Source organism: Crotalus tigris, unplaced genomic scaffold, assembly GCF_016545835.1.
Source record: "Crotalus tigris isolate CLP2741 ecotype Arizona unplaced genomic scaffold, ASM1654583v1 scf7180000018371.15429387391:27106975, whole genome shotgun sequence".
In the NCBI taxonomy this organism is placed as follows: domain Eukaryota; kingdom Metazoa; phylum Chordata; class Lepidosauria; order Squamata; family Viperidae; genus Crotalus; species Crotalus tigris.
Genome location: NW_024096970.1, coordinates 5746533 through 5762904, shown reverse-complemented (window position 1 = coordinate 5762904; position 16372 = coordinate 5746533). Strand labels below are relative to the sequence as shown.

The following is a 16372-nucleotide window of genomic DNA, read 5'->3' as shown; positions in this document are numbered from 1 at the left end:
AAGCCTTTTCTATTTTATACATTCTACTGAAATTATCTAAGAGATTGTCTGAACAATGAGTAATTTAAAAAAATGAAGCAATTTTTTATTTAAAAGCTGAAATTTGAAAGTTAAATTTCATATAAATTTGTTTAATAAAGTTCATGTGTTGATTTCTATAATGAAAAGGAAACTGAGTGAAATAATTAACAATCTAAAAACATTATCTTTTTTAAATTGTAAAATTAATCCAATTGTGCCTTAGGCTTGCTTATAAATCTGGCTCTTCATTCCACTGAATTGCACGTTAGTAACTCATAAATAAAGCAACATCATTACATTTCTTAGTTCTTGAATATGTATTCTTTTTACTGAAAAAAATCACTCATAAGTTAACAAATACAAAAATGTACAAACACACAGGTGAATAAATGCAATGATACAATGAATTGCTTTGCTGAAAATTGTGTGTTTTAACACTAGATTTCAGTGCAAAAATATACCCCTGGAGCTTCATAGAAAACACAGAGAAGCTCAAAACAACAGAAAGAAAGAAATTACATATGATTCAATTCTATCTTTGACAGTAGATGTTTGGCAATGCACAGTGGTTGCTCAGATGTTAAACTGATTATAAAACAGTTTTTACAAAAAAAAGAAGAGGTTTTAGCAAATAAAGATCCACACGGCTCATATAAAACATACATTTTTGTAATGATAGCATTCTATCCCTTAGCAATATTAGCTGACGGTGCTGATGGAAATGGGGAGCACTCTGTTGAAATGTCAGCTATTAATGTACACATTTTAAATGATTTTTAAAAACACCGTAACAACACATGAGCTTGACAGTTATGTTTCCAACAAGTACATTTACCATACAATAGCTGATTTATCTGATAAGAGCAACAGTGCACATTTAAAAGATATTCCACACTTTTAAAGGAAGGGCAAGAAAATAAGTTTTTTTTGGGGGGGGGGGGAATCAATCCAGAACTATTAAGAAGTAAAACTGACTCTTTCACACCATCTTCAACAAGTGCATTTCTTAGCAGAGGTAATTTAGAGGGTGTAGTAGAAGGATGCACAATCTATTTTTAAAGTGTTTGTGTGTGTGTAAGTGTGAGGCAGGGCATCACTGCCAAATAGCTGTTTGGAAATGTCAAGGTGAATTAAGACAGATGAAACACATTTTCAACTGAAGCACCATTAAATAAAATGTTAATTTCTACTAGACTTCCAAGTTTTAAAAAAAAAGAAAAGAAAAAAATATATATGAATTATTCACAACTGAAAATTATCAAAATGCAGAAGTCTTTATTGCTTCATGTGCCATTAAAAGAATAAAAGCTAAGTTATTACCTCTGCAGCAACCATAAAGGTTTTATTATGAAACATTTTAAAGCCTACTTATCAGCAAATTCAAGAACAGACCAACTGTACTTTCATCATCAGCTGATAAGATGCACACATGTGCTTTCTCTCTCACACACAAACACACACCTCTTCATAACCCTCAAGATCCAAGAAAATAGGTCTGGTTAATCACCTCCACAACAGTTATCTATGGGGGGTCATATATCTACCAAACCCAATATCTTAAAAAAAACAACACCTATACAAGTTAAAGCAACTGAAGGCAAAAATGCAATCAAAGAGATTAAAGTACTTTTCACATTAAACTCTGTCTATAAATATATATTAAAGAACAATTTGTTTTACCAGAGTAAATACCCCGGTTTAAAAAAGTCTGTACATGCTATATAAACAGATGGGACTGGTTTTAAACCAGAAAAACAAAACAAAACAAAGGCACAAACCTATTATGGTAGGTTAAAATGAAAACTAGATAGAGATTATGGACCAACCAATTCTGCCTGATATTCACATTTTTTAAAAAACTAATCTCAATGCCCTTCATTCTTTTAATTAAGAGTTGGAGTCTGGATACATTTATCCCAGTACTTGTGCAATGTTTTCTCTGGTTAATAATCATACCCAAGAACTTCAACCTACAGTTTTAGTCTATATTAGTTCAATTTCATTTACACAATAAATATATCAAAATATTATTCATATTCCCCTCCATTAAAGTTACAGAAATCAGTATAGACTTTTCCAACAACAGACTGAATGATTTGCAAACTTTAACCAAACAAAGTGGAAACTTGGTTAACTCTCCGGAGACTTTTTGTCCTTTACAAAGATGAAACAGGGAGATATTTTCTCTGATGTTATGCTGTCTGTTTGGAATATGGAGATAAAATGCAGTGGGTCACAAAAAACAAAACAAAATCAACAATCCAGAAAGACTATGCAATTCCCCAAAATGCAATTGGCTTTTGCACTTTCATGAATAAAATTAACTTTCCTTCTCCAATAAACACTAGTATTGTTTCCAAACTAACCAATGAAATGACAAAGTCTCAATCCCACAAATAACTGCTTAAATAGCCCTGAAGAGAATTACTTGCATGAGTGTCATCCTGATGTACTGAAGTGCTTGCAATTGAGGGCTTACTTGAGTTATGCTAAGTTGTAAACCTTCAGCTTCAGTTTTGAACTGTGTTTTTTAAAAAATAAAGGAAAGTAATTTATACAGCTTATCTACATCTATACTTCTTTAAGAAGTGATTTTGTGTATATATAGATATATATATATATAGATAGATAGATATATATATCTTTTTTCCTTCAAGCAAGTCAATTAGAAAACCAATGCAAACACAAATGCAAAAGAATGGAGTCACTGTTAGGTGGCAGTTCATCTCCAATAATGATCATAGCTTACAGGATAGCTTCCAGCACCCTACGTCAAGAATCCAAGATTATTATTATTATTTTTTTTAGCCAAACTGGTTTTATCAGCAGGAAAGCACATTCAATCTCTATTTGTTACTGGAGATTGCTTAAAGAAATGGAATGCTGGGACAAAAGCAGCAGGTCACACCATTGTTCTTTTTAAAACGAAATCAAAAAGCAAGTCAAGTCCAAACTCACTGACAGTGTGAATATGTCTACACTCTGATGATCTCTGTGCGTATTTTTGAAAATTATTCTTCAAAATACTGTGATCCTTCATTAGACACAAGATTATTTTTGTCCAGGAGACATCTATAAAACCATCTCTTGACATTCTCTTCTCATATTCTCTTAGTATTCACTCACCAGAGCCAGCTCTGGTGATAGATTGATAGTTATGTTTTTATACAAAGAATCATATGTAATATTTGGAAAATAGTTCAAATTATTGAGGCCATCCAATTCTTGCCTCTCTTTGGACTTCCTCAGCAGTGCATATCTATTGAAAAAAAAAGAGAGAAAACGTTAAAACCAATATTTTTCAACATACAACAAAAAAGATTATTAATATGGATACACATTTTGAATATTAATAGTTTCTTAATTTATTAGAAATATCCAAGTGTAGCCTATAGACATCAAAAGTCTATTCATGTCCACTTTAAAAGGTATGACTTTGTAGGCAGAATACAGATTCAACTTGGTTCCAAAACTTTACATCCCACTTGTAGCTTCATTTTGTATTTGCATTACCGTAGTTTATATATACAGTACATAAATATGTACATACAGTATGAACACAGATAACTGGATTAACTGAGAAAACTATGAATAAATTAACCATGGTTAGGGACATCATATGAACACAATCATACCTCAGAACTGGATATCTAAACTACAATAACGGATTTCTATTGAAATGCTCAGATCCTGATAAATAAATATTGTAAAGAAAATATATGTAAGCAACACCAAAATACAAACAGACAAAAACTAAAGCATTATACATTGCAAGCGATAAAAGAAGCTTTCCTGTTTTAAATTATCCAGTACTTTTCTTACACTTCCTTGAATTTTCTAATATTGGTTAACCACAGTATAAATTTCAACATGTTGCCAAGATCTGCTCTGACCAATTCTGATGAGAAATAAAACTATTGCAATCTATTTTCCTTCTCCATAAGCTTCATCTTGAATCATAAAAAAAATCCATTTTCATTTTATATAATGAAAGATATATTATAGTACCCTGGTAATAAATCAGCATGCTCAATGAATGGGACTCACTTGACTCACAATGAATGGGAATCAAAGAGTTGTTCTGTTTGCTAAAATTCATCCTTTATATAGATTTCTGACAGTTTTATAAATATACATAAGAATGAAAACTCTTTTTCTGACATTTTCATTTTCTTACATTCATGAGAAAGGCTGGAATACAAATTCTTAATTAAGAGATTTAATACAGTTCTTATTTATTCTTATTTTTCATGTAATCATTTAATAGTTCAATTACTTGGGTTTATACATTGCATAAAACCGTAATATGGCTTAATGCTGTGTGAGTCTGCTAACTATGGTTTATGCAACAACTGGTCATTAAATAAACTGTGGGTTTTTGTGATGTATAATCCAAGCAATACATTTTCCCAAGAAAAACTGACCTTGTTGTTGTTGTTGTTAATTGCGAAGTCGTGTCCGACCCATCGCGACCCCATGGACAACATTCCTCCAGGTCTTCCTGTCCTCTACCATCTTCTGGAGTCCATTTAAATTCACACCTACTGCTTCAGTGACTCCATCCAGCCATCTCATTCTCTGTCGTCCCCTTCTTCTATTGCCCTCAATCTTTCCCAGCATTAGGCTCTTCTCCAGTGAATCCTTCCTTCTCATTAGGTGGCCAAAGTACTTGAGTTTCAACTTCAGGATCTGGCCTTCTAAAGAGCAGTCGGGGTTGATCTCTTCTAGGACCGACCGGTTTGAACGCCTTGCAGTCCAAGGGACTCGCAGGAGTCTTCTCCAGCACCACAGTTCAAAGGCCTCAATTCTTTTGCGCTCAGCCTTTCTTATGGTCCAACTTTCACAGCCATACATTGCAACTGGGAAAACCATGGCCTGGACTATACGCACTTTTGTTGGCAGGGTGATGTCTCTGCTTTTTAGAATGCTGTCTAGATTTGCCATAGCTTTCCTCCCCAGGAGCAAGCGTCTTTTAATTTCTTGGCTGCAGTCTCCATCTGAGGTAATCTTGGAGCCCAGAAAAATAAAATCTGTCACTACCTCCATTTCTTCCCCATCTATTTGCCAGGAATTGAGAGGGCCGGATGCCATGATTTTGGTTTTCTTAATGTTGAGTTTCAAGCCAACTTTTGCACTCTCCTTCTTCACCCGCATCAAGAGGCTCTTTAGTTCCTCTTCACTTTCTGCCATTAGAGTGGTATCATCTGCATATCTTAGGTTGTTGATATTTCTCCCGGCAATCTTAATTCCAACTTTTGATTCATCTAGCCCTGCCTTTCTCATGATGTGCTCTGCATATAAGTTAAATAGGCAGGGCGACAGTATACAGCCTTGCCGGACTCCTTTTCCAATTTGAACCAATCAGTGGTTCCGTGTCCAGTTCTCACTGTTGCTTCTTGACCCGCATATAGGTTTCTCAAGAGACAAATGAGATGGTCTGGTACTCCCATCTCTTTAAGAACTTGCCACAATTTGTTGTGATCCACAGAATCAAAAGCTTTTGCATAGTCAATGAAGCAGAAGTAGATGTTTTTCTGGAATTCCCTAGCTTTCTCCATGATCCAGCGTATGTTGGCAATTTGATCTCTAGTTCCTCTGCCTCTTCGAAATCCTGCCTGTACTTCTGGTAGTTCTCGATCCACATACTGCTGGAGTCTAGCTTGTAGGATTTTAAGCATAATTTTACTAGCATGTGAAATGAGTGCAATGGTGCGATATTTGAACATTCTTTGGCATTGCCTTTCTTTGGAATTGGAATGTAAACTGACCTTTTCCAATCCTGTGGCCACTGTTGAGTTTTCCAAATTTGCTGGCAAATTGAGTGTAGCACTTTTACTGCATGTCTTTTAAGATTTTTGAATAGCTCAGCTGGAATACTGTCACCTCCACTAGCTTTGTTGTTGCTCAGATTTTCTAAGGCCCATTTCACTTCACATTCTAGGATGTCTGGTTCGGGGTCAATGACCATCTCATTGTGGTTATCTGGGATGTTAAGCTCATTCTTGTATAGTTCTTCTGTGTAGTTTTGCCATCTCTTCTTAATCTCTTCTGCCTCTGTTAGGTCCCTGCCATTTTGGTCCTTTATCATGCCCATCTTTGCATGAAACTTTCCATTCATATCTCCAATTTTCTTGAAGAGATCTCTGGTCCTCCCTATTCTGTTGTTTTCTTCTATTTCTTTGCACTGTTCATTTAAGAAGGCATTCTTATCTCTTCTAGCTATTCTCTGGAATTCTGCATTCAATTGGGTGTATCTTTCTCTTTCTCCTTTGCCTTCCGCTTCCCTTCTTTCCTCAGCTATTTGCAAAGCTTCCTCAGACAGCCATTTTGCTTTCTTGCATTTCTTTTTCTTTGGGATGGTTTTAGTTGCTACCTCTTGTACCATGTTGCGAACTTCCATCCATAGTTCTTCAGGCATTCTGTCTATCAGATCCAGTTCCTTAAATCTATTTGTCACCTCTACTGTATATTCATCAGGAATATGATTTAGTTCATACCTGAGTGGCCTAGTGCTTTTCCCTACTTTTTTCAATTTAATCCTAAATTTTGCAACGAGAAGCTCATGATCTGAGCCACAGTCAGCTCCTGGTCTTGTTTTTACTGACTGTATAGAGCTTCTCCATCTTTGGCTGCAGAGTACATAGTCAATCTTATTTCTATGTTGACCGTCTGGTGATGTCCATGTGTAGAGCCGTCTCTTGGGTTGTTGGAAAAGAGTGTTTGTTATGACCATCGTATTCTCTTGACAAAATTCTATTAGCCTGTGCCCTGCTTCATTTTGTTCTCCAAAGCCAAACTTGCCTGTTATTCCGGTTATCTTTTGGCTTCCTACCTTAGCATTCCAATCCCCCATGATGATAAGGACATCATTTTTTGGTGTTAATTCTATAAGGTGCTGTAGGGCTTCATAGAACCGGTCAATTTCATCCTCTTCAGCACCAGTGGTTGGGGCATAGATTTGGACTACTGTGAGATTGAATGGTTTGCCTTGGATTCGAATTGAGATCATTCTGTCATTTTGGGGATTGTATCCCAGTATTGCTTTTCCTATTCTTTTATTGACTATGAAGGCTACTCCATTTCTTCTGAGGGATTCTTGCCCACAGTAGTATACCTGATGGTCATCTGAGTTAAATTCACCCATTCCTGTCCATTTTAGTTCGCTGATTCCTAAGATGTCGATGTTCATTCTTGTCATCTCTTTTTTGACTACGTCTAGCTTGCCTTGATTCATGGATCTTACATTCCAGGTTCCTATGGAGAAAAAATCTTTACAGCATCGGACTTTCCTTTCACCACCAGATATATCCACAGCTGAGCTTCCTTTCGGCTTTGGCCCAGTCGCTTCATTCTTTCTGGCGCTACTAGTACTAGCCCTCTGCTCTTCCCCAGTAGCATATTGGACACCTTCCGACCTGAGGGGCTCATCTTCCAGCGTCATATCTTTTTTTCCTTTTAGTACTGTCCATGGGGTTTTCATGGCAAAGATACTGGAGTGGTTTGCCATTTCCTTCTCCAGTGGATCACATTTTGTCAGAACTCTCTGCTATAACCTGTCCGTCTTGGGTGGCCCTGCACGGCATAGCTTATAGCTTCATTGAGTTACGCAAGCCCCTTCGCCACGACAAGGCAGTAATCCATAAAGGGGAAAACTGACCTATATGTTTGCAAAATATACTTATATACTTATAATTGTTATAAGTTAGCTTTCTGAGTTTATGTGACACACTGAACTATATATTAATCACACTGATTAACATGTAACTATTTTAAAATAGTCTATCTTGACATATGAATTCAGCCAATGTAAAGCAGAAATAAAGCACATGATTGTAATTTGTATGATTAAGTGATTAAAAATACCAGTGCTTTTAAGATCATAAGTCAGTAAAGGAACTGAAGGAAGATATCTTCCCTTTTAATTCTCCATTTATGGATGAATACTATCAGTTTTGAGGTTACGTTACAGAAAATTAAGCCTTCTGTTTTGTACTGAATGAATCTGTATTCATCTTTTCTATCATTTACAATTCCTATAATGAGCATGTCCACAAAAATGAGTTACAACAGTACTAGACGGCAGGACAGAGATCTCAGTTCAAAACATTATGAAGCAAAAGCAACATAAGCAAGTGCTTTTGTATGAGGATGTAGTTGTCAATGGCCCAATTCGACAGCAATGAACAAAACAAGATAAAAATATGCTGCCTGTTTAAAGAAATTTAAAATCATTTTGAAAAATGACCCTGAACGTATAAGAAATCTTACACTAAAATACAGAAACTACAACACTGAATGGTCTTCCAAGTGCACACATAGGCTGTTACAAAAAAATTCCTGAAGTGCTGATATAGTCCTTTTTACTCCATAACATTTGACACTTTTATATACAGTCACATTGACCTTTTTATACATTTACTGCTTGTTGAAGTTTGAGATCCTCAAGTTGAGAACTCTTTCTTCTCAAATATATAATTGGGAGCATGTTCACGTGTACGTATTACATATTGCATACACACATGTGTACACAGCTTCCCCTAGTTCTTGTTCCATATCCTGAAACTATAATATATGGCAAAATTTCATACCAGAGATCCCTAGCTGCACCCCGTTTGGATATGACATAAATGTCACCCTTTCAGCATAGAGCTATAACCTCTGTCAGCATATATTCTCCACTAGCAAAGCGTAATCAGAAGAACAAAAACAGGTAATGACATGTATGTCACATAAATGTTTATAATCCCATAATTCCTAAAGGTGCAATTTTTCCGTCCATCTCCCCTTCAGTAAGAGCAAAGAGAAATAGGTTGCTGGGATAGAAGTCCCTTTAGTGAGCTCCTTGTCAATCAAACTAATTAATGTTCTATCTCTTGCAAATTACAGTCTAAATTTCTCCTTTGGACTTGCTAGCAGCTGGAACTGAAATAGGTAACCATTTCATAATAGCACAAGGAATATGGGGGGAAAAAAGAGAAGAGACAGTGTGAGTATTCAGGAGCTCAGTCTTTGAATAAAGCAACTAAACAACTAAAAATGATTAGTTCCAAAACAAGAAAGGAACAACTGTAATCCACAGGGGAAAGCATTTTAAAAAGTTGCTTTTGAAAGCAAGTTTTCCGTAAATATGGTGCTCTAGAAATTTTCTTTAACTTCCCTGTTTAAATGTTTAAGGTTTAGTTAAAGCATTCATAACTTAATGAATCCTAAAATAGGCTTTGACCAAAAGTAGTAATTTTTTTTTAACTAAACCAGCTTGGGGTATTGAGCTCTCCTTTGCTTTGCTTTCCACACAAGCATCAATGTCCCACAAACACTTGAGGCTAGAGAGAAAACCTCCAAATTATAGTTGCTCTAGATAATAATAATAATAATAATAATAATAATAATAATAATAATAATAATAATAATAATAATAATAATACCTGGTGTTAATCCAGCAAAAGGGGCAACACCAGGTAACTACAGGCCAATTACCTGCTTACCAACAACTTTCAAATTACTAACTGGTGTAGTAGCTGATGCAGTGCAACAGCATCTAGTTGAAAACAATCTCTTTCCACCTGAGCAGAAAGGAAACCGCCCCAACAGCAGAGGAACAAAAGATCAACTCCTAATAGACAAAATGATCTTGGAAAACTGCAAGAGAAGGAAGACCAACCTGAATGTGGCATGGATTGACTACAAAAAGGCATTTGACTCTCTGCCACATGATTGGATAATAAAGTGCCTAGAAATAACAGGAGTCAGTAGAAACATCAGAAAATTTGTGCAAAGATCGATGGCACAATGGAAGACACAGTTGCAGATCAATGGTGAGAAGCTGGGAGAGGTTAATATCAAGAGAGGAATATTTCAAGGAGATTCATTATCACCATTACTATTTGTATTGCACTGTTTCCTCTGTCAACAATACTGAATAACTCAGGACATGGCTATCAAACATCAAAAACATCTGCCAGACTATCCCACCTCCTTTACATGGATGATCTGAAGCTGTATGGAAAAACATCATCTGAAATAGAATCGCTGCTCAACACTGTCCGTATATATAGCCAAGATATTGTAATGGAGTTTGGCTTGGACAAATGTGCCACACTTACTATCAAACAAGGAAAAATAATGAAAACTGAAGGAATCAAGATGCCCCACGAAAATAACATTAAGAGTCTGGATGAGGAAGAGTACTACAAATACTGGGTATCCTTCAAGCTGACAACATCAAGCACACTGAAGTCAAGAAAAAAAGATTAGAGGTGAATACATCAAGAGAGTGAAGAAGATCTTAAAATCCAAACTCAATGGAGGAAATACCATAAAGGCAATCAACACCTGGGCAATCCCAGTCATTAGGTACACAGCTGGAATAGTGGACTGGACTCAAGCAGAACTAAAAGCAATGGATAGGCAGACCAGAAAAATAATGACAATGAATCATGCCCTTCATCCACGAAGTGACATTGATAGACTTTATCTACCAAGGCAAATAGGTGGGCGTGGAATGCTACAAGTACATCAGATGGTTGAAGAAGAAAAAATGGCTTTGGAAGAATATCTGAAGAACAATGATGAGGATGCACTGAAATTAGTATATCAGGAAGGCTTACTAACTACTGGAGAGACAAAACTGGCCTACAAGAAAGACCAAATGAAGAACAGAATAGAGGCATGGGAAGACAAAGCACTACATGGCCAATACATGAAAAAAAATAGCTGGGAAAGCAGATAATAACAAGACCTGGCAATGGCTAAGAGCAGGAAAATTGAAGAAAGAGACCGAGGGACTAATTCTCGGCTGCACAAGACCAAGCCTTAAGGACAAATGCATACAAAGTCAAATATTGAGAAGGACAGCAACAGACAGTAAGCTGCCGCCTATGCAAAGAAGCTGAAGAACACAGTGGACCACTTGGTAAGCTGTTGCAAGAAGATGCACAACACTGATTACAAGCAGCTGATGACTAATTAGTAGCAACAATGGTGAATTTGAAGATCTGCAAAAAATATCATTTGCCTGTAAGCAAAAACTGGTGGGATCATAAAATAGAGAAAGTCATAGAAAATGATAAAATTAAACTGCTCTGGGACTTCAGAATTCAAACAGACAAGCACCTGCAACATAACACCCCCGACTTAACAATTGTCGATAAGAAAGACAAAAAAGTCTGGATAGTGGACGTGGCAGTGCCTGGAGACAGCAGAATAGAAGAGAAAGAACTGGAGAAGATAACAAAATACAAAGACCTACAAATAGAAATAGAAAGACTGTGGCAAAAGCAAGCAAGGGTAGTACCAATAGGCTCCTTGGGTGTCATAGCACCACTTGAACACCATTGGCATTGACAAATTCGCTATTAGTCAATTGCAAAAGGCGGCCTTACTAGGAACTGCTTCCATCCTGCGACGATATCTGTAATACCATCAAACATCCACATCTGCCTATCCCAGGTCCTGGGTAAGGACTCGATAGGTAGACAAAATGCCAAATCCAGTCTGAACATCTGGCTGACTGTGCGATGATCGATAATAATAATAATGTTGGAAGAGACCATGGAGGTCATCTAGTCCAGCCCCCTGCTCAGGCAGGAAACCCTATATCATTTCGGACAAATAGCTGTCTAGTCTCTTCTTAAAAACTTCCAGTATTGGAGCATTCAATGCTTCTGGAGGCAGGTTGTTCCACTGGTTAATTGTTCTAACAGTCAGGAAGTTTCTCCTTAGTTCTAGGTTGCTTCTCTCCTTGATTAGTTTCCATCCGTTGCTTCTTGTCCTGCTTTCAAGCGCTTTGGAAAATAGCTTGACTCCCTCTTCTTTGTGGCAGCCCCTGAGATATTGGAACACTGCTATCATATCACCCCTAGTCCTTTTTTTCATTAAACTAGACATACCCAATTCCAGCAACCGCTCCTTATATGTTTTAGCCCCCAGTCCCCTAATCATCTTTGTTGCTCTTCTCTGTACTCTTTCTAGAGTCTCAACATCTTTTTTACATCGTGGTGACCAAAACTGGATGCAGTATTCCAAGTGTGGCCTTATCAAGGCATTGTAAAGTGGTATTAATACTCCACGTGATCTTGATTCTATCCCTGTTACTGCAGCCTAGCACTGTGTTGGCTTTTTTGGCAGCTGCAGCACACTGCTGGCTCATATTTAAGTGATTGTCCACTAGGATTCCAAGATCCCTCTCACAGTTACTGCTGTTGAGCAAGGTACCCCCTATACTATACCTGTACATTTGGTTTTTCTTGACTAAATGTAGAACCTTACTTTTTTCACCATTGAATTTCATTTTGTTAGATAGTGCCCAGTGTTCAAGTCTGTCCAGATTCTCCTGTATCTTAAGCTTGTCTTCTGGATGTTGGCTATTCCTGCCAGCTTGGTGTTGTCTGCAAATTTGATGAGTTCCCCATCTATCCCCTCATCCAAATAGTTGATGAAGATGTTGAAGAGCACTGGGCCCAGAACAGAGCCCTGGGGCACCCCACTACACACTTCCCTCCATATAGATGCAGTTCCATTGAGGACCACTCGCTGAGTACGGCCGGTCAGCCAGCTACGGATCCATCTGGTGATGATTCTGTCTACCCCACATTTTTCTATCTTATCAAGTAGTAGGTTGTGATCTACTTTATCCAATGCCTTCCTGAAGTCCAAGTAAATTATATCCACAGCATTCCACCAATTTTGTCACTTGATCAAAGAATGCAATAAGATTTGTCTGACATGATCTGTTTTTGACAAACCCATGTTGGCTTTTAGTAATGACTTTGTTTGCCTCTAGGTGTTCGCTGATTTGTTGTTTGATTATCTTTTCCAGAATCTTCCCAGGTATTGAGGTCAGGCTAATAGGTCTGTAATTTCCTGGATCCATTTTTTCTCCTTTTTTGAAGATGGGAACTACATCAGCTCTTTTCCAGTCCTCTAGATGTTTCTCAGTGCTCCAGGATCTTTGAAAAATATAGTTCAGTGGTTCTGAGATCACATCTGCCAGTTCCATGAGAACCTTGGGCTGTAATCCATCTGGTCTTGGTGATTTGAACTCATCTAGGCTGGAAAGTTGCTCACTTACCATTTTCTTGCCTATCTTAACTTGTGTTTCTATTGTTTTTTATGGCACTGTTTTTGATAGGTTGGTCTGTTTTTTCTCTTTGTGTAAAGACAGATGCAAAAAACAAGTTAAATAGTTCTGCTTTCTCTCTGTTGCTTGTGACCTTCTTGCCACTTTCACTTACTAATGAACCAATCATTTCCTTTCAGTTAAGTCCGTGGTTCTCAACCTTTTTAATGCCGCGACCCCCAACCGGTCGTAAGTTGAGGACTACTCAACCGGTCGTAAGTCGAGGACTACTCAACTGGTGCAGCACCGTTTGCAGAATGGGACTTTTGCGGGCTCAGCAGGGCAGAGACAGCCTGCACAATTCCTATTGGCTTTTGAAAGCCAATAGAATTAGACTCTATTCAAGAGAGTCTATTCTATTGGCTTTCAAAAGCCAATAGAATAAAAGGGAGTAGCACAGCTAAGGAAAAGGGGAAAAAATGGCGGACTGCGTTGTTTGGCGACCCCTGTGAAATGGTCGTTTGACCCCAAATAGGGTCCCGACCCACAGGTTGAGAACTACTGAGTTAAATGGTAACTTCAACCACAAACTGAATGCTAAGAGAAAAACAGGAAGAAATATCTCAAAAAATGAAATGACTGACAGGAGAGAAGGAGATATTGGAAAGCAGACACTGTATACTATAAACTCATTTTGTGTTTCAGAATACAATTACTTGGAATATACAGTGCAATATGAAATTCGTATTTTACATTAAAACAGGTCTATAAAAATCTCTATATGCGTGATACATACAAAGGCCACCTTAAAAGATAGAGCATTCAGTACCAAGGATGTCATTTCAATTCATTTTCAAAGTTATTACAAATCAGTATTGATCTGCATGAGATATCTTGACACAAAATTTTCTATGAGCACAAACTTGTCATACAACTATATGTAAATGAAGATAAAGAAGATAAAGCTATGGCATCATTTGGCAGCCTATTTCAGTGGGAAGTAAATAGTATCCTCCCAATGATCAAAGCTATAACTTGAAGCCAGGACTGTAGTTGGCATGGAAAATATGTGGGCTACAAGTACTCCATGTCTAATGACCTTTCATTTAAAGATCATTTGAAGTTATGAGAACACTAAAAAGAAGGACATATGATTGGTCCTAACATTTATTATTTTTTTACAAATTTTATTAAATGTACATTTTAAAAACAAAAATGGACATGATTCAACTTCTCTGGCTTCAACAGTGCTATTAGTATTACCTTATGTTACAGGAAAAAAAAACCAGAAACTTAAAATATATTCTTTAACAGGATAGAGTATAACAAAGTGTGCATATAACATCTGTAAAATTTTTGATAAACCATCATTCAATCATCAACATTGTATTTACATTATCTTTCAGTTGTGCCCTAATATAGGTACTAATAAGAAGTCCTTATGATATCAACTAGTCAATCGATAATCATCTCAGCGATCCTCCTTATCTCTAACCAATCATACAAATTTTTCCAAATTTCATAATCTCTGTTTCAGTTTTATTTTTCATCTCTAGAGTTAACCTGTCCATTTCAGCACAGGATAAAATTTTATTTATTATTTCTTCCTCAGTGGGGGTTTCCTTTCCTTTCCATTTTTGGACGTATGGATTGGTCCTAACATTTACAACAGTTGCAGTGTCCCCATGATCAAAATTCGGGCATCTGACAACTATCATGTACTGCAACCATTCCAGGGGCCTTTTGATAACCAAATCTGGATTTGCTTAATTTTCATGTGATTTGCTTAATGACCATTGCAAAAAGGTTGTAAAATCAGGTGCAATTCATTTAACACACGCATCACTTAGCAACAAAACCTCTGGTCCCAAGTTTGATTATACGTCAAGGGCTACATGTATATCCTTGAAAGCGGAGGTTACAAAGACATTATGTTTGCCAACAAAAGAGAAAAGGGCTGTTAACATTTTGCTGAAATCTGTCTGAGAATAATCCATGTTTGTGCTTTTCCATTAGAAACATCTCAACATTTGGCAAGGCTTACAATCGTTAGGAACCTGCTGGGGACAAATATATATTGACTGGAAAAACAAGGAGCACATGAATTATTTGTTACATAAGATAATCTGAACTACCACAATTACCTATCCCACAAAGACATATATTTTTATGCAGAGATAGCAAATTAGTTCTATCTTAGAATCATCTTAAACTTGAAATATAGTCAGATGATCAAAAATCATAAAGAAAAGAAAAAAAAAAGAAATGATTTGAGGTTACAAAGTAAAGATCCACAGGAATTTTTTTTAAGATGAACAGTTTAATCAGTTCAACCATCTAATTGGTGAATGTATACAATAGTTTGTCTACAATGTTTAAGAAATACACTGGAGGTTTTAGATGGTTAAACTTCATCATACCCTTTAGCTTTCAGAATGACATCTACTCAAATCTGATGGATGAGAAAATCTGCATATACACAAATATTTAAAACAATATTTTACTTACCTTCCTAAGAACTGAACTTCCCCTCTATGATGATGGGGAATTGACTTGTATTTCCCTGTATCTCCTTCTGGTCGAGTAACCAAATAGCCTGCATAGTGAACCCTGGAGGAGAAAACGAGTCATTAAACTGCTTTGAATTTAGTATTTGCCAACACTAATCATTTGAGCAAACATCATATCAACATTATTCATAAGCAAGCATCTCAACATATCTCCTAAATTAGCTTATTTATACAATTTTTCATTTGAATTAGTTGTGTGGTAACCTATTATTATATTCCAGGTAGAAAATGGAATAAGCTGTTTATATACTGATAACTATGAAGCTAAGGGGCACAACCGTAATGAGTATGGTTATTATGGACTTGTAAAAACAGCTTTATCTAATAGAGTAAATTAACTATACCCAGGAAATAAACAGTACTTCATGGGTCAACTTAAATTATAAAAGTGGAAGATGAAGCAGATTTGTTTACTTTTATTATTTATTTATTAAATATATGCCACCCATCTTGCCTAGAGGCGAATCTAGGCAGCTTACAATAAATAAAAGCAACAATATGAAACATTAAAACAATAAATGGTAACATTAAATTGATTTAAAATTAACAAAGATGGGAAGGAAAAGTAACTTTGCATCAGTGATAATGACATGGCTATGGAGATGGACATTGTCTAGATGTTATCTTGTAAGACTGACAGCTGCCAAAACAGAGCTGAATAGCATAAAGAGAAAATAGGACAGACTTTCAGGCAGTTGAGTATTGCTATGATGAGTATATAATG

The 16372-nt window shown here is 36.6% G+C and overlaps 1 protein-coding gene across 1 annotated transcript in view; it reads right to left on the bottom strand.

The window, feature by feature from the left end:
- Nucleotides 1-327: 327 nt before the first annotated feature.
- B4GALT5 (beta-1,4-galactosyltransferase 5) overlaps nt 328-16372 on the bottom strand; it is an 86295-nt gene continuing 70250 nt past the window's right edge. Inside the window, exons 8-9 of the mRNA XM_039351229.1 lie at nt 15587-15688; nt 328-3280 (exon numbers count right to left, since the gene is read on the bottom strand). Coding sequence (XP_039207163.1) covers nt 3133-3280; nt 15587-15688 — 250 coding nt within the window. The 3' untranslated portion in view covers nt 328-3132. The remainder of the gene's footprint in view (nt 3281-15586; nt 15689-16372) is intronic.